General features: G+C 41.6%; 1 protein-coding gene across 3 annotated transcripts in view; it reads right to left on the bottom strand.

The window, feature by feature from the left end:
* The window catches only part of LOC119008525 (ATP-binding cassette sub-family D member 3-like), a 43,778-nt gene extending 40,027 nt beyond the window's left edge, over positions 1 to 3,751 (bottom strand). For 2 of the 3 annotated variants that reach the window (XR_005071444.1, XM_037078913.1), the window contains exons 1-3: positions 3,588 to 3,697; positions 707 to 746; positions 510 to 608 (exon numbers count right to left, since the gene is read on the bottom strand). Coding sequence is in view for 2 of the 3 variants with exons in the window: in XM_037078913.1 (XP_036934808.1) it covers positions 510 to 608; positions 707 to 746; positions 3,588 to 3,697 (249 nt within the window). In the remaining variant the exon portion in view is untranslated. Of the gene's footprint in view, positions 1 to 509; positions 609 to 706; positions 747 to 3,587 lie in introns of all 3 variants that reach the window. The other variant, XM_037078912.1, reaches the window with a different exon arrangement.
* Between the last annotated feature and the right edge of the window lie 15,629 nt (positions 3,752 to 19,380).

Here is a 19,380-nt window from a genome sequence, read left to right as displayed (position 1 = left end):
AGAGTGCCCAATTTCATTATTAGGTAAAAAATTTTAACTAACTGAATTCTGGTTGTTCTTATCAAATTGACAGTTTTTCATAGTTGTAGCCGATTGCGCAGACAGTCTTTCCACAGCTGGCAAAGTATATGGCAATAAATTCCGACTGGGCTGTTGGCAAAATATCACTTATGTTCCTGGATACTTCAGAAATAAGTACATCACGTACAACAAGTACAACTGTGAATCTCACCAAAACATTTCCCCAAAACAAAAAGGGCAACAACGGAAGCGGTAAATGAACATACTTAAGACCTAACTAAATGTAATTTAAGACCTAAATGTAAAATATGAACATATTTATGACTTTTTAAGGCCTAAAGTTGAGATTGTCAAATTTTAGACTTTTAAAGACTTTTTAAGGCTCCGGGGAAACCCAGTCTAACATTCCTACAGCAGCTGGGATGAGTTCTGGAAATATCAACAACATGGTAAAAACAATACCAGCTTACAGCAGTTTGACGTCATACCTCCATGCAGATAAATCGAGGTACCATGATCCGCAGTATCTGGAGGATTCTGAGGAAGAAAACCTTGTCCACTGCTGCACGGTCTTTCCTGCCATCCTTCTGTATGAAGATATAATACAAAAGTTTAATACACAACAGCTAACTATCTAAGACAACTTTATAGGTCCCAGACACTCAAACATGACAGACTGATATACCTCAATGCTCAGCAGGAGCTCAGCGGAGCTTCCTTTTTTTCTGAAATAAAAAAGAACAATAATTAAGTCAGACAGATTATATTTGTTGTTAGGAGTGGGCAGTGTCCACTGAGTGTGCTTTAGAGACGTGTGCATGTAGCCCTAACTCTGATGATGAATTTAAAAAAAAACATTTCTTGAATAAGAAGGCCATTGCGTCAATATATTTGTGTTTAGTACTCATATTACGGCACAAATATTAAACACTTTAACTGTGTTGTTTTTGAGAAATCCCATGTTTTATTCATTTACAGAGAACAAGAATAAGTACATTCCCTGGCTTTGATGTGGGATGAAAACTGTAGTTACCTACCATAATTCCAGATTTATGAGTATAGGCAAAGCGCTCTATAACTATTGCTTGTGGGTACCTCACGCAACTACGCAGCACTGACACAGTTAACTGTGCACCCACCTATGGGATGGGCTCCACTGAAGGTCTCACACCTGCAGCATAAATTGCACTGAGACCAGACAATCTGCTACCAAAAAACAGGAATTTCTTCATCTATCCCAGACTGAGTCCACACTAGGCATGCCCTGTGTAGCTGAGGCATAATGACACATAACAAACTGATGTACCTTAATTGCCTCTGCTACAGATTTTAGAATTTTTTTTTCCATTTTGTGACATAGGCTGGGGTCAAATAAAGCCTACTGCTATGAGGCAGTGAGGACAAGGGCCTTGTTACCATCCAGCAACACAGATAACAGACGACATAAGAGTTCTACACATGCCGACAGGCAAGGGAGAGTTATATTACAAAACCCCTTTCCTCGAACAAAACACTCAGCATAGAGTGAGACATATAAAAATGAAGAAGCAGTGAGAAGACCAAGAAGCTGCTGTACAGACGTCTTCAACTGTCACTCCTTCGTGCAATGCTGGAGGGTGAAATCCTCTGATGGAGTATGCTGTGATGCCCTCTGTGGCATCCAGTCCAGAGGAGACACAAGCCTGTGAAATGGCTTCACATAATTGGTACCTGCTCTTGTCTCCAGACAGGTTGCAGGGGCACGCCTTCACTGCTGCTTCAACCTGCTGCTTATTCTTGTTCTCTATAAGGGACTTTGATATAGGATTTCTCAAAAATTACTCAGTAGAAGTACATCATGGTATTTCAGCATGCAGTTTAAGAACACCTGATATCCATTGCCCCAGAAGGCTGTATTCTTCATCACAATTAGTAAACAAGAACTAATTTTAACACTGGATTTCTCAAAAATGACACAGCAGAAGTACAAAAATACTAAGTTTGCTAACTACTTATTGAAGAAACTGGTTTTTTTTTAATATCTTACTCAGACTTGTTCTGTATAAAGGTCGCAAAAAGTACACACTAAAAGTACTTCATATTACTTGTGCAAAGAGTCTAAGGAGTCCTGAGTCAAAGAATATAGGTCTCATCAACTACTTAGGAAAGAAATGTTATTTATGATTACTGTATATATTTTAACCAAAGTCAGTCAAAACAAGCTTAATCTTGTTCTCTGTGATGGACTTTGAGATGGGATTTTCAAAAAGTATTTCATGCTATTTGCACATGTATTATAAGAAGCACTACATGCCGTTTTAATAGTGTCTATAACTACTTTTAGACGACACCATTTTCATTCAATATCAAAGTCCGGCAAAAAAGGCTTATTTTTGGTCTGTATATGGGACTTTGACATGCGTTTTCTTAAAAAAAAAAAAAAAAAAAAAAAAAAAACACTGTAAAAGCACTTAATAGTATTTGTGCAAGTAGTCTAAAAAGTCCAAAAATATTTGGCTCATGAAGATGTTGATGAAGGTACCCATCCTAGTAATAACAATTCTGTGCTATATCGTAGGCAACTGGTCTTCAATATAGCAACTAGAATAAGGCTCACAAATTACTTATGGAAGGAGGTCTTTCATTCTCACATCAAAAGTCAAACGAGAAGTATTAACTTTGACAATGGATTTTTCTAAATCTACGCTGTAAAGTGCCTTTGTACTACACTACTTCTAGTCTACTACACTCCAAGTCCAGCAGTAACAGTGACCTGAACTACATAAATACTACTAAAATACATTTCTATTCAACATCAAATTCAAGCAAAACAGACTTATTGTCATTTTCTTAAAAGTAACATAAGTCCTAAGCTCAGCTGCAATAGTGTCTTAAAACAACTTATGAATGAAACTGTTGACACCTTAATTTGAAAACAGGAGGTTGTCAAACATGTATCCTTGTGCTGAGTTCGCCAACCCGACGCAATTTCATATATTTTTTTTTATATTCATTGTGCTTCCGTCTTATATAATACTTTGCAAGTCTTGTCCTCGAGTAAGCCTTTCAGAGCACAGACTTTCCTTTGGAAAATTATAGAAATGTCACGATAGAGTCGCTAACTCAGCTCGCACTGGGCCATTTCTATGCATACCATAAAGGTCAGAACAGGGCGCACTCCATATTTAATGGTGGCTGATATGACAACGTAAAAACGAAATGCGGCTGGATTGTCCACAGATGGTGACGCGGGGAACAATAGAAGGAGGAATTGTGTGGAATGGTCGCCTTTTCCTCCGACCAAAGTGTGAAAAGGAGTCAGATTATGCAGAGGAGACAGTAAATTCTATAATAGCTGCATGGAGCTCATGACAGGTCGGATCAGTCAGCATGGTGGCAAACTAACACAAACAAGCTACTCAAAAAAAGTCAGGAGTGTCCCTGGAGCAGGTCACTGTCACCTGTCAGAACTGGGAGCTAGCAGCTGCCTATTAGCATCCTGACAGACGTAACAAAACCTACCTGTTGGCCGCGTCTTTCAGCACTTAAAAACGAACACCGACATTACTGTATTACCGTTCACTTACCCGGCCTGTTTGGGTGCCCGTCTTCTGTGTTTCAGCAAGTATAAAACCAACAAAATACCGCCCGCTATGGAGGAGTTTTTCGCCGTCAGATATTTACTGAAGGCCGCCATGCTTCCGACGCAACGACCGGTTTGGTTTAGGGTTTACTTCAGTTCAACAATGGCATTCTGGGAGTCTCACGCCATTTCTTCTTCTCCTTCCTTTGCAAATAAGAGATGATATCGCCCCTAGTGTTGGAGTACATAAACTACCCAAATCACAAATAAATAAATAGCTTAATAAGAAAATTAATAATAATAAATAAATTCAAAGGCCACTATCACTATTATTCAATATCCTGAAGCTGACATACTGTGCTTATCAGCACAGAGTAGGTTTGGACACTACTGGCCTACAGTGAAAGTACTGAGCCTACTTGTATTGTTGGAATGGCATAATTGGGCCATGCACTCTGATGTCGTTTTTATGGATGAAATGTTGACCCCCATGACACTCTTGGAATGGCCCTTCATTTGCATAAAGAATTGTATTAAGAGATTTAAAGGCAAATATATCAATAAATGTGTACATAGAGAAATTGATTTAAAATGTGAATATTTAAATTGGAAAGTAAATAAATAATTAAATTAATGTAAAGGTAAATAAAATAAAACAGAGCCAAATTAAAGTTGAAATATCCATTTAACATTTTATAAATGATTTGTTTCTGCATTTATTTAATTGTGCATATTTATTTATTAAGCCACTATTTAGTTAGTTAGTTAGTTAGTTAGTTAGTTAGTTAGTTAGTTAGTTAGTTAGTTAGTTAGAGAGTTATGTCTGTTTCAGTCATGTAGATATCTAAAGAAATTATTCTGTGGCAAGTTGAATTTCTTACACAATAATTCAAAAGAGGGAAACACACCATTAATATAGAGATCCTTCATTTTCATAATACCATTACATGTCCATAACTGCAAAGAGCTGTCCAGTATAGAGGGATGGAAGTAGTGGTTTGCACACAGAGGGGCAAGAAAAGAGTTCCCTTGCCATCCAAAATGTTGCCTTATATTTATCCAGATTTTGAGGGATCATTTCACAATGGGGTTATTATTATCAAATAAAGGTTTGAAGTTTAACTTTATTAATTGGGAGCAGCTCACTCTTAGATAAGTTGAGTTTGTACACAGAGATCCTACCAAACACCTTCAACACAGATATGATACTTGGGATTGATTCTATTGGATTTCTGACATATAAAAGTAGATCATCTGCACATAAGGAAACCCTGTGTTCCCTCCCTCTCCTAAGTATCCCCTGATAGTCACCAAGTGAGCGTTGAGTGATAGCCAGGGGCTCTATGGAGAGCACAAAAAGTAGGGGGAGAGGGGACAACCCTGTCCTCTGCCACGCTGCAAAGAAAATAATAAAGCCAATGGTGAGACATAAAGGAGGCAGACCCAGAAATAAATTATCTGCCAAACCTGAACCTCTCCAAAGCAGAAAAGAGGTAATCCCACTTGACCGGGTCAAATGCATTTTTAGCATCTAAAGAAATGAGGGCCTCTGGGCATCTGGGGTTTGGACTACGTGTTTATATTGAAAAATTGATGAAGGTTTGAAAATAAAAGTCTATCCTTGGTAAAAACCTGTTTGATCCTGTGAGATAATTGTGGGAGGGATTCTTCGTAGACGTGTGGCCAGTATTTAAGCTAATAACTTTGAGTCTAGATCCAAAATACTTGGGTCTGTAAGAGCCTGGGTCGAGTGGGTCCTTATCCTGCTTAAGGAAAAGGAAGATGCAAGCCTGGTTGAAAGTTGATGGAAGTGTTTTGGCATTGAATGATTCATTAAAAACATTGAGTATCAAGGGAGAAATCAGAGCTGAAAATGTTTTATAAAACTCTGAGCTAAACCCGTCCGGACCTGGAGTTTTAGAGCATTGCATAGACCTTATAGAGGTGTTTAGTTCCTCAAGAGACAGGGGTTCTTCAAGTTCCACTTTGTCCTCTTCAGATATCATTGGAATGTTCAATTCACTGACTCACAGGTAAGCCTATAAAGTCTCCCAGACCGTATCCTTTGAAACATCTCTCGTGTTATTAGTTGACTGAAAGAATTTAATCTGAGATGCTACAAAATGCTACAATAGAATATTATTAAAGCGCCTGTTCTGGACATGTTCTTCTTCAAATTTGTTCTTTCTTTATTTTCAGACCACACACTCATACCTTGTACAGTTATGTTGAAGTCCAACAACCTCGTTAAAGGAAGTTCAAATCAGATCGCTCTCTCCAAGTGCCTTGATTCTCTGACCGAAATCATACTCGTCTGCGTGATGCTGTTTCAGACCGGACCCTTTTCAATGTTGCGCTTCTAAACAGGCATGGTGCAACTGCAAGGCGCAGTGAGGGTAAACAGCAGTGCTCTGGTGATACGTCGCAATGAAGATGGCTAGCGTAGACATTGCAGTTCATTACTTCATCAGTGGATGTCAAGATGAGCAACTGGAAAGCCGCTTAGATCCGGAAAATGCTAGTGTCTCCTCGGTCTCTGTGGCCATCAGGTTGTTGTTGTAGCAGCAAGCTACTAATGGTCGCTATTTCAAATGAAAAGCCCCCCGCTAGTAACCCAGTTCTAAACTCCAATGAGGTGCAATGTGAAGCTCTTATTTTGAAGGCAAATTCGACCTGCTTCCTGTTGAGGCAGCTAACGCGAGGTGCTCCGCTGCACGCTTCCTTTAATAGCGGGGGTTTAACATCGGTGTGTGTTTGACTGAGGAGGTGATGATTAAGTCCTGTGTTGATAAACTAAATCTGTTCTATGTTGTTTTAGTCAAAATACAAAAAAGTACTTATTAATCATTATATGGTCCGTTGCACCGTGAGGGAGGTGGCTGGACAGCCCAGTAGTATGCTGGGGCAAAATACACAGATGACCATGCTCCTAGTGCCAAGCTGTGGCCACAAGAGAGCACCATCTGTGGAAAACAAACTGTCAAAACCAAAAGCCACAAGATAGTTACAGTACATCTGTACCCCTATACTAAGACTCACAGTCAGAACCAGGGTCATGCTGTGGCCACAAGGGGGTGCCAGCGGTGAAAAGTTAACTGTGCCAGCAAAATTGTGAAAAATAAAAGGGCATCTATACTTCATAATCCCAACCTCTCCCCCTTTCATGTCTAACCCCAACCCCTCCTTCTTTTTCTGACCTGATGCTGGACACACCGTAGTCAGAATTTTTTGTAGATATTTATGGAAGTACCTTATTTTAGCCACTGGACACTCTACTGTGTTTTGAATTTGTCCTGCCATTATGCATGGAGGCTCGCTTAAGGCGTTCTCCCCCTCTCAACATCCTCTTCCCCCATCTGTTCTCCTCTCCTCTATCATGGTTCATGCTGACAAGTGGGTGGTGGGATGGGGACTAACTTGCGCCGGCCTGTGCCTTGCCTCTGTCTCTCTACCCAAACTATGGTTGTCGGTGGGCAACATAGGGAGAGACTCTGAGTACTTTACCACTTTACCTAACCTTTGCCCGAGCCTCGGACCAGCTCCTCTCATTCAACCCAATATGTTGCAGCATGACCATTTCTCCCTCTTAGTAGTCTGACCTCTGCATGGGCTGGCGGTAACTCTATCCAGAACATGAAAATTCTATGTATACCACATATGCTTTGAGGTCACAGTCTGGTGGCTACTGTAATCAGTAGTCATATCTATTTTTTTAAATAGACACACTTTTTCTTCCCTGGGGCAGAGCCCAGTAACCCCCTCCTCCACCTGGACACTTCTTTTACGGTGCTAGTTTATGTCAGGTTACTAACCCTAGCCTTCACACCTTCCCCTTAACTGCCCCCTGCCAGGGCACACCGCAGCAACCAACCTGCATACACTCTTAATCGCAGCGTCTCCTCATACCCGCCAAAAAGGATCTCCACTCTCTGCACTTGCCCACTCTCTTCATCACCCCCTGACAGGGAGCCACAAACCTGCATGTGCTCCCTCTTCATTGCCAGCATCTCATCATGCATGCTGAAAAGGATATCCACTCTCCTCATCACCCCCCGACAGGGAGCCACACACCTGCATACGCTCCCTCTTCATCACCGCGTCTTCTCATGCAGCTCAAAACATCTCCACTCTCCCCATCTGCAGCATCTTCTGCACTACAATGCATGCCTCAGCCACCGAGCGTTCCAAATAATTGCCCTGACATGGCCAACCGGGGGAACAAGTTGTCAGCAGCAGCTCCCTATTTCAGACGCTGAGGCTTACCAAGCAAGCCCGCTGATATAGGAGGAGCACTACCCTTCTTCATCTACCGTTCTGCATCACCTTCATCCAGTGTCAGCACAACATTGCACTCCCTGCAGCCTATCATCCCTAGGACGACATCGTGAAAGGCCTCTGTACAGGCATATCAACGCCGCATTCCTTGGACTTCCCTACTCTCCTCATTGCCCCCTAAAAGGGAACCATAAACCTGCCTGCACTCCCACTTCATCGCCGCGTCTCCGCATGCACGCCCAAAAAGATCTCCACTCTCCCCATCTGCAGCACCTTCTGCACTACAATGTGCGTCTCAGCCACCGGCCGTCCCACTTAATCGCCCCCTGACATGGCGCACCGGGGGAACAAGTCGTCAGCAGCAGCTCCCTTTGTCAGAACATGAGGCTTAACAAGCAAGCCCGCTGATATAGGAGGAGCAATACACTTATTCCTCTACTGTGCTTCACCACCTGCAGCCCCTGTCAACACAAACTCATCATCACCCCCCGACAGGGAGTCACACACCTGCATACGCTCCCTCTTCATCGCTGTGTCTCCTCATGGCCGTCTTGCAATGATCTCCTGCGCTGTTCAGAGTACTCCACCTGTGCCCTACAGGCTCCCCCTACTGTAGCTTTCGCTCTCCACTGGTGCGGACCACATGGAGCGGACTGCTGTGGTGTTCGGACGATGACACCCCCGGCACTGTCTCAACTCACTTAGCCTTTGACCTTTCTCTGATTTCTTTCTGTGTTTTGCCGGTCTGCTTGGTCTTTAATATGGCCACACCAGTCGGTTATCCTAACCTCAACCTCTCCCCCCTTCACGTCTACCCCAACCCCTCCTTCCTTTTCTGACCTGACGCTAAACACACCGTTGGCAGCAATTTTTGTAGATATTTCTGGAACTAACTTTTTTTAGTGGCAGCGTTTTCGTAGATATTTCTGGAACTAATTATTTTTAGCCAATGGAAACTCTACTGTGTTTTGAATTTGTCCTGCCATTATGCATGGAGGCTCGCTTAAGGCGTTCTGCCCCCCTTAACATCCTCTTCCTCCATCTGTTCTCCCCTCCTCTATCATGGTTCATGCTGACAAGTGGGTGGTGGGATGGGGACTAACTTGCGCCGGCCTGTGCCTTGCCTCTGTCTCTCTACCCAAACTATGGTTGTTGGTGGGCAACGTAGGGAGAGACTCTGAGTACTTTGCCACTTTACCTAACCCAAAGCCCCTTTCCTTTCATTCAAAACCACTCTCCTTTATTTGAAATCCACTTGCTTTCTGCCTTTTTTCAAAGCGACTTTCCTTTCATTCAAAGCGACTTTCCTTTCATTCAAAGCCACTTTCCTTTCATCCAAAGCTACTTCCCTGTCATTCAAACCAACTTCTTTTCAATCAAAGTGACTTTCCTTTCATTCAAAGCCACTTTCCTTTCATTCAAATTGAATTTCCTTTCATTCAAAGCAAATTTCCTTAAATTCAGAGCCACTTTCCTTTCATTAAAAGCCACTCTCCTTTCTTTGAAAGCCACTTGCTTTCTGCCTTTTTTCAAAGCAAATTTCCTTTCATTCAAAGCCGCTTTCCTTTTATTCAAAGCCACCTTCCTTTCATCCAAAGCGACTTCCCTGTCATTCAAAGCCACTTTCTTTTCTTTCAAAGGCACCTTCCTTTTTTCAAAGCCACTTGCCTTCTGTCTTTGTTTCAGAGGGACTATCCTTTCATTCAAAGCCACTTTCCTTTCAATCAAAGCTACTGTCCTTTCATTCAAAGCCAATCTCCTTTCTTTAAAAGAAACTTGCTTTCTACCTATTTTCAAATCAACATTCCTTTGATTCAAAGCGATTTTCCTTTCATTCAAATCGAATTTCCTTTCATTAAAAGCCACTTTCCTTTCATTCAAAGCTACTTGCCCTTCATTCAAAGCCACCTTCCTTTCATCCAAAGCTAGTCTGCTTTCTTTAAAAGCCACTTGCTTTCTGCATTTTTTCAACGCGACTTTCCTCTGATTTAAAGTGACTTTCCTTTGAGTTAAAGCCAGCTGCCTTTCATTCAAAGCCACTTTCCTTTCAATCAAAGCCACTGTCCTTTCTTTGAAAGCCACTTGCTTTCTGCCTTTTTTCAAAGCGACATTTGTTTGATTCAAAGCAACTTTCCTTTCATTTAAATCAAATTTCCTTTCATTCAAAGCAAATTTCCTTTGATTCAAAGCAACGTTCCTTTGATTCAAAGCAACTTTCCTTTCAATCAAAGCCACTTTCCTTTCATTCAAAGCTACTCTCCTTCTTTTGAAAGAAACTTGCTTCCTGTCTTTTTTCAAAGCGACATTCCTTTGATTTAAAGCGACTTTCCTTTGATTTAAAGCCAGTTCCCTTTCATTTAAAGCAACTTTCCTTTGATTCAAAGCGAATTTTCTTTCATTCAAAGCCACCGTCCTCTTTGAAAGGCACTTGCTTTCTGCCTTTTTTCAAAGCAACTTTCCTTTGATTCAAAGCAAATTTCCTTTCATTCAAAGCAACTTTCTTTTGATTCAAAGCAACTTTCCTTTGATTCAAAGCAACTTTACTTTCAATCAAAGCCACTTTCCTTTCATTCAAAGCTACTCTCCTTCCTTTGAAAGAAACTTGCTTCCTGTCTTTTTTCAGAGCAACATTCCTTTGATTTAAAGCAACTTTCTTTTGATTCAAAGTGAATTTCCTTTCATTCAAAGACACTTTCCTTCCATTCAAAACCACACTCCTTTCTTTGAAAGACACTTGCTTCCTGTCTTTTTTCAAATCGACTTTCCTTGGATTCAAAGCAACTTTCCTTTCCATCAAAGTCACTTTCCTTTCATTCAAAGCTACTCTCCTTCCTTTGAAAGTAACTTGCTTCCTGTCTTTTTTCAAAGCGACATTCCTTTGATTTAAAGCCAGTTCCCTTTGGAAAAAAGGCAGAAAGCAAGTGGCTTTCAAAGAAAGGAGACTGGCTTTAAATGAAAGGAAAGTGGCTTTGAATTAAAGGAAACTAACTTTGACACAAAGGCAGAAAGCAAGTGGCTTTCAAAGAAAGGAGAGTGGTTTTGAATGAAAGGAAATTGGCTTTGAATGAAAGGAAAGTGAAAGGAAAGGAAAATGAGCAGCACCTTGTCTTCTCCTATACCCCATGATTCTAATGTCTCATCAATGCAGCGAGCAATGGCCGGCCCAGTGTGTGGGATCTCACATTGTTCGGTGCAGGTTAGGCAGAGTATGTTAAACCTGGCCTCCAAGTGGATAATAAAAACATGATGACACACCCATGAAAGATGCTGTTAATCCTCCGTTGCTCCAACCATAAATACAGATGGTCAGCTTTGTTGCGTTCTTCATGATCTCTTTCAATTTGTGCTTTGCCTTCTCCATCTTGGCTCCAATAAGGTTATTCACTCATGCAGCTCCGGGTGATTTCAATTTTGGCTCAAGTGAAAAGCTGAACTTTTTTAAAGCAATCAAGTCACACAGTCTTGTAGACATACCAGTCTCAATAAACATATTTACAAGTGCATCTTCCCGCTTGTGGTGTTCCTGCAAGTTTACTAACCAGCAGTTATTTGATTGTTCGGTGAAAGCAGTCCATTATGCTTGTCTCCTCCTTCCCATTGTATTCGAAGAAATCCCATATAGGACTCTGGTGCTTTCTCCCAACTTTTGTCGCCATTATCCAGGTAGAGTGGCTATGACAAGTCAACTCTAAATGACGAGAGACGAGAAGTGACGGACCATGAGGTGCCATATGGTGCCACCAGCTCACGTAAAATTGCTTGAGCGAAATAATTTTTTAAATTTCGATTTCATATCAATCCGAAATTTACAAAGACGAAAACAAAGGGAATTTCATCCATATTTTCAGTACATTTTAATTAGTTTTGTAAACACACAATACACTTTCAGTTAGTTAGCATTTTTTTCTTTTAATTATAGTTTTATTTATTATTTATTTATCATTTATTGTTCGTTTTCATTAACGATAATAACCTTGGTACATACCCACACATCAGCTTCACCAACACCTGGTACATACCCACACAACTCAGCTTCACCAACCCATGGTACATAGGAGTTCTCATTCATCACAGAATCAGCAGAAGGGCAAGTGACATGAAGCGAGAGGAGAGTTACTTTTCAAAATAAAACATGAAATTCACAAGACAAAAAACCCAAGACAGGACATCCCTCACCGCGATGTGACACGTCCGACCAGATTTTAACTTCTTTCTCTTTATGATCAAGATGTCTGAGGGCAGGCTTATACACAGGCATTAAAAACACACAGTTGTGATAGGAAGCGCCAAGAGAGGGCAGGGGCAAGGATTTATAAGCGCTGCTTACAGAACCATAACATAGATCAATCATGGAGTTTTTTTATAGTGGTGGCACAAGACACATATTGTTCATAGGTTTTCAGTGACTTGGTCAAGGTACAGTGATGAAAATCACCAAGGATAAACTTTGGAGCATCAGGGCAGATGGAATCGAGTCCATGCAACATCCATAATAAGCTGTGCTGCTGCTGCTGTGCTGGCATGTTTTTGGCTGCGTTTTTACTCGAGTAAAAGTGTAAAAGTACTGGTTCCAAAACTACTTAAAGTTCTATTCCATTCTGTTTTCTTTACGCTTATCCTTGGGGGTCGTGGGATGTTGCTGCTTTTTTCCCCCTAAGGAGTTGCGGGGCTTACTGGGGCCAAATCCAGTTTACTCAATGGGCGAAGGCCAGGGTACACCCTGGATGAGTCGCCAGCTCATCGCAGGACCCATACTGATGGCAGTGGCTGCCACACAAGGTCCCAACTGCACATCAGGAGCAACTTTGGGGTTCAGTAACTTGCTCAAGAATACTTTGACATGTAGCTCAGTCCCGCCTCAGGGGAGCCAGGATTTGAAACAGCGACCTTCCGATCACTAATCCACCAGCTCTACCCACAGAGCTACTTAAAGTATAAAAGTAAAAGTAATATAAGGGGGAAAATGCCACTGAGGACAAAAGCTTAGGCCACAACACAGGGGCCTATTGTGCACTACCCCACGTCCCCAAAAAACAATTTTCTACAGGCCATAATGACTATAATGTTATATTAAAATGTTAATGTTGAAAAATTTGGGATGCACTTGGCTATCTGGTTCAGCTGCATATATGCCCATTGAAAATAGCGCATTTTATTACAATGCAAATACATTAAAGAACCATATATGTGTACTACTGAGCATTAACATGTGTTTCATGGAGCGGAAGATATGATGACTAGTTGCCTATAAGTATTCAAACTTCAGAGGCATGTTATCAGTAACATTTATTGAAATGTAAATGTCCATCCAAGCTTAGCTGCAGGAATTTGTGAGGGCAACGGATATAAGATATCAAAACTGGAAAAGAAAATCAGTGTACCCAGGGCAGGCTTAGTAACAATTACCTGTGTATGGTTGTCTATATACAGTATACATTAGTGCTGTCAAAATGAATGATTGATCCAATTGATTAATCCAAAAAACAAAACAAAAAAAACCCCTCATAATCCTTGTTGATATCTTCCTGATTGATACCTTCCTGGCATGTACTATGCTCAATTCTATAGCTAATGGCAACAATATCAAATTCAACAAGAAGATGTAACAAACACTTTGGACTCAATCCTGTATGTACAACAACAGGGTAATCTACACTCAAGGAATGTATTACATATCAGGTTACTACACTGAGGATGAGGAGTTGAGGCATGCTTATCTCTGGTATACTACCTGTCAAAGAAAGTATTTGTCCACCTTGACCAAAGTTTCCTTGTACTCATTTGCTTGCCCTCATTTACATTAAATTAACTTCATCCATACCCTTGTGTCTGTGTTAACAGTTTTTTTAAGCACACAACATTCAACAAAGAGTCACCAATAGGCTTTGTTCAGCTGCAAAAGCAGCTTGTTCTCAAAGTTCTTTGAGCCAATGCATGCTCTTCTTGGCCTGAAGGTCAGTCCTGCAACACTAAACAGTCTTTCAAAGGCTGCTGAGGCAGGAAGTGTTGTGTTAAGCTTCAGTGATAGCTGGCACACAGCTGGGAAGGACTTCAGTACCTCTACTGTGTCTCCTGGGCACCCTAGGTATGCATCCAACTGCTGGGCCATTTCAAAAGGACCGGTCTTCTTCAAGGAGGAAAAAAAGTCCTCTTCCTCAGATGATTGGGAGCCCTCACTGATGTGATTCCAAGTGGCTTCTGATGTAGTTAAGGCCTGTGGAATAAAAAAACAAAAATCAGGACAATTTAGACCATATGACAGTATCCACTGTCTCCATAGAAATTACATGTATCGAAGTTGAAAAGTGAGACACTTACCAAGTTTGAGGATTTTTGTCACTTGTCCAGCAGGTCCTAAATTTGGGAACTAGAATGGCTGTGGCTATCAGCTCTGGATCTGCAAGCATCTCTCCGAAGCGTTTTTCAAGGCCTGAAAGAAGTGCAGCAATCAAAGGCTCACAGAACTTGGAGGCGACGTGAAGGTGCTGGAGCTTGGTCCTTAGTAGAGCTATGGTGGGGAGCAACCATCCCATCTGCACACTGATGTCTCCCTGAATAACATCAAGTGCCTTTGCAACTGGCCTCATTGTCTTTGCATATTCAGCAAGAAATGCCAGTTCCACCGGAGTAAACCTGTACAAAGAAGAAAAGAAAACACAACATCGAACGTTTAGCCTACTTGATGTAGCACCTTCAACTGGAGGAACTGATAATTAAAAAGTAAAAATACTGTCATCTGAGACTTTTAGAAATGTAGTTGTGTTGCTACAAATCACCTTCATAGTAGATACGGTACTGCATATTGGTATAGTACATACATGTGTTCTACAGTATTCAATTAAGTGAAACTTAACTTCATTAAGTGAAAGGCAGAAAAACAAGCATTTACTTAGGTGTATCTAGTTCACTGCAGACACCTGCAAGGGCTCCTTCGCCTTGTTCTCTTGTTATTCTCACTATTGTTTCTACGGCTGAGAAGAGTGAATTCCACCTAGTAGCAACAACACGAGTTGGAGTTTGCTGTGGTCTTCAGTTACTTCAGATTCAGTGGCTGATCTTGAACTTTTGTTCCACAGGCTAGAGCATTCGGCAAATGTGGACCTTGACACACACTTGTGCAATGGGTTGACCTTTGCTTTTGAAGCATAAACTGTGGACGCTAAATTGAGGAGGTGGCAGGCACAGCGATGGTGCTTGGGTAGCTAGTATTCCAAGTAGTCATCTACGTCCAACAGGGCTCCGGCATCAACAACTTCAACACCCTCAACACTTTCCTCTTCTTCATCGTAATCACCATCATCCATCATCCTCTTCTCCATCACACTCTCCTACAGGTTCAGTATTGTTGTTTTTGTCAGTCTGCCCGTAAACTCTGAAGGCTTTCAAGAAGTTTGAGCCGTTGTCAGTTGTAGTGTGAAAGATCTTCTCTCTAATATTGAATTCTGTGTGAATATCATTTAGGGCACCAGTCAAGGCAGAAAAGGTATGGGGCCAAAGAACATTCAGCGGATGACCTCCTTTTGAAGGCTGCTAAAGTAAGTTACGTGTACATCGCTAGATGAGTGGGGTGTTTCTTCTGTGGAGAAAATAATTATACAGGCACAGATTGAGATTCATATTATTTCTCTCAAACTACAAGCTCAGACTCTCTAGGACAATGATCCTCTGGCCGCATCCAGCCTGCCGGCCTCCTAGTGTGGCCCCCAAACTATTATTCCTTCACTATGTGTTTTGGTTGGGTTGGCACGTGTATACCAGGACTTGTCTCCATGCTAACAAAACACAGACAGCTATAGCTGTAGACTATAGCTGTGATGAAGATCTCCAATTTCAAAACGGCATTATGAGATGAAGCCTAGGAATTTTGAAGAGACATTTCCTCAAAATTCAGAGGTAAGAACAAAAATAAATACACTGAAATTGTCATGTCAAGCTGCAACCCAGATTCTTTTCACATCTATGACACAACAACAAAAAGTAACAGAGTAAGCACAAGAAGCCATTCTCACTGAGGATAAACTTCAACTTCAATCAACTTTCAACTATATATTTTAATTCATGTCAAAATGGAAATTACATTTTATTTTTGCTTGTATTTTTGGTGTCTTTTTGAATGAAAAGGACATTTAGTTTTGAATATTACAATATTATTGCATGTGGCCTGATTGACCTCAATACATGGACATTTGAGTCATTGAAAAAAAATCTTTGTGGCCCTTTAAGATTTGTATTTGAGTACCCCTGATCTAGGACTTCCTCTGTATTAATTGTCATGCTTGAAGTTCATGAATGAAAGTCAGACTACGTTAGGAGGCAGTTTCACTGGTCTATGCAATTATGTTGAGCAGACCAGAATATTGCCACTTAAAGCTGTTTTAGGACCACAGGCAGCTGCTGGCATGACTGAAAAGTAGCATTATTGATGAGATAGTCCAACTAAATTCATTTTTAAAAACAGAATTTGGCTGATAGTTGGGCCTATTACCTCTTTACAAGGACTTTATAGGACCTGCCCCACACAGGTACGCATACTCTCATACACAGACAGGATCATGCATATCCTTAGTACATGCTTTAACAACCTGCTGTAGACTGTAGCTTTGCACAGTTAACTTACCAATAGTGCATATAGCAATAATATAAGCTCCAATAACATTTGTCTGAAGTCAAATTTCAAATCTCACGCAGAGCCCACCAAACGCAATAGCAACGTTGAATCATAGCCTAACGTTACTGCTAGCAAGCAAACCATGGCATTTCTTGACATGTACCTAGCCATAGCAAACTTAACATTAGTACGTTACTAGGTCTCTGCAATATTTTGTCATTAATCGACTGATAATAACAAACGTTCAGCTCACCTTAATATTCTTTTTTTAAAATTAGACGATGAGTTTTTGAAAGCCATTAGCTCGTGGTACTTGGGTGCAGAGCTTGCAGCACATTTGAAAGTTTTTGTTTTCGCATCCAACTATTTCAAAAAATCTTCCAGGTACGGCCAGGGATGTACATGTGTTGGCTGGTCTTCCTGGCTACCAACCTCCTTGCTGGTGCTTGGTGGGACATTTCGTTTGCGTTCTTTTGAGTCTCTGCCACGGACATCCTCCCACTTGGCTAGTGCTGCATATGTATGCTGCTCTGTCATTGCTGAAGTGTGATGTGATTTGTGTCATGTGCAGGGATCACGTACAAACCAATAGGGTGTCAGATCGGTACTATGTTTATACTTCTCATCCAACCATAATCAAATTCACTCTATCCGGATGACGCAATTTATCTGGATAGGTTTCGTTTTTTGTTTTTTTGAAGGATTAGGGGCTATTTTTAAAATGTAAGGAGTAGAAAGTACAGATAATAGCATGAAAATGTAAGGAGTAGAAGTAAAAAGTCAGCTGAAAAATAATTACTCCAGGAAAGTATAGATAGCCAAAAGGTAACAAAGTATTTTTACTTTGTTACTTGACACCTCTGCATGTGTGAATGTAAACAAGCATTAAAAACAGCTGTTGAAATTGGTGAGGTAAATAGTGAGGCCAGAGTGAGACAGACAACATTTCAATATCAGGAGTACATAACTTTTCCCAGATCACAACAGTGTTACAGTACCTCCGATTAACAAAAAGACACACTCCCCCTCCTCGACTCTTCCCTGTGATCTCTGGGGACCGGTCTCGATGAAGTGGGCTGCTGAACCCACTTATTGCCAGGTCCTCGTCTTGATCTGCTTCACTGAGCCATGTCTCAGTGAATGCTAGCAGACATGCTTCCCAAACTTCAGGTTTAAATTTGGCTGACGCTTCCAGCTCATTCACCTTGTTCCTGATGGGCTGTGCATTTGAGAGCAGAACTGTAGGCAGCGGAGGAAACCGGCAGCGGTTGTCCAGGCTGAGACGTTTCTGTCTCCGATGTATGCCCCCTCTCCGTCCTCTTTTCCTTCAGGTGGTCTGGTGAACGGGGACATTGTCAGGGCTGTGTGGGATGTACAGTTCAGCCGTTATACCTGCCGGTACCCTTCCAGCAGTGTTGGTCCTCAGGGAAAGGAGGAGTTCATGACTAAAGATAATGCGACTCCCGTTCTTGCCGGGTGCACCATGTCCTGCTGCCTCATGGCAAATAAACGCCAACGACAGCGTTAACACAAAAAAGTGCATAGAACTGTGCCAAGGAGCCCATAGTCCATGTACTGAGTGTTAGACATAAAAGATCTCCCACACACACCAATAACAACACGTTCCGCCAGGTAAAAAACAGAGATAAAATACAAACACAAACAACGGCAGGTAGACTGCTTCGGGTTGCACACTTCGAAGCGCCCCAGTTTAGATCACCCCGTCCTTAAGATGTGATGCCACTGTTGAATAATAATGCAAGCATGCGTGCACACACACACACACACACACACACACACACCTTCTCATGACTGGTTATGCATTAGGCTAACTAATGCATAACCAGTCGTGCGAAGGGCTAACATACACACAAACAAGAAAAACAATCTCAGCATACCACATTTCCCTCCCCAGTAAACACGTAAGCCTACATGTAAATGTATTTCACAATAATAGGCTACACAATTGCAACAATAATAACATACAAATGCAATGTTGTCCTATCTGTCAAAGTAATCACTGGAGTCAGACACAGGCTGCTGGATGTAAATGTGTGTGCTGTCCACCGCACCGATGCATTGTGGGACGACATGGGCTCTTTCAAAGGCTGCTGTCAGTTCTTGGTCTTGTTCCTCCCTTTTAGGAAACTGAATGTGTTGGGGGCCCACATGTCATACAAGTTATTGCCCGACATATTTGTTGCACTATTTTGAAGACTGACTGTCTTAACAAGCCAAATGAACTCCCTGTTTTTTGCATCCTTGCCTCATCTGCCAGGTAGTAGAGAGTGAGGGCCATTTTTTTTCACCACATCAACATGCAAACACATCACTGTGACCTGTCTTTGGATGTGCGGGCAAAGCATCTCACTCAACGACACTAGCGCAGTTCGGGACATTCGACAGTTCTCTCGCCATTCCTCTTCAATTACCACCTGGTTTTTCAAAATTATCCTACCAGGCAGAGGTCCAACCTGGCTTCGTCCAGAACCTCCACTGACGCGGGTGCGTTGCTGCTGTCTCCTTGAGAAATTTGCTGTTGGGGTCGCTAGCAAGAGGAGCAGTCTCCTTCGTTGCTCATCCAGGCGCCACCGTTGTTGCATTAGGTTGAGCAGCTGGACATGACAGCTGAACACAGCTGACAGCAAGCCAATAAACAACAACTTTGTCACGTCAAGCGAACATTTACTCTAGCTTGATAACAACCTTTAACCATCTTCTATAACTGTTGTTACTCTCTGTGTTTACATTGTTGCACATGTAATATTTACACAGGTACCCACTCAGCTCTGACATAAGCAATGGAAAATAATCATGGTTGTCATATCCGGCTCTGGCCGTAGTGTTACCCTTGATTGTTGGCTGGATCAGTGATGTTGTCTAGTTTAAATGGTTTAAGAAGTTAAATGATAAA

The sequence above is a fragment of the Acanthopagrus latus genome, chromosome 19, assembly GCF_904848185.1.
Source record: "Acanthopagrus latus isolate v.2019 chromosome 19, fAcaLat1.1, whole genome shotgun sequence".
Classification (NCBI taxonomy): domain Eukaryota; kingdom Metazoa; phylum Chordata; class Actinopteri; order Spariformes; family Sparidae; genus Acanthopagrus; species Acanthopagrus latus.
The sequence above is the reverse complement of the archived record's forward strand: the minus strand, read 5'-3'. Positions and strand labels throughout refer to the sequence as shown.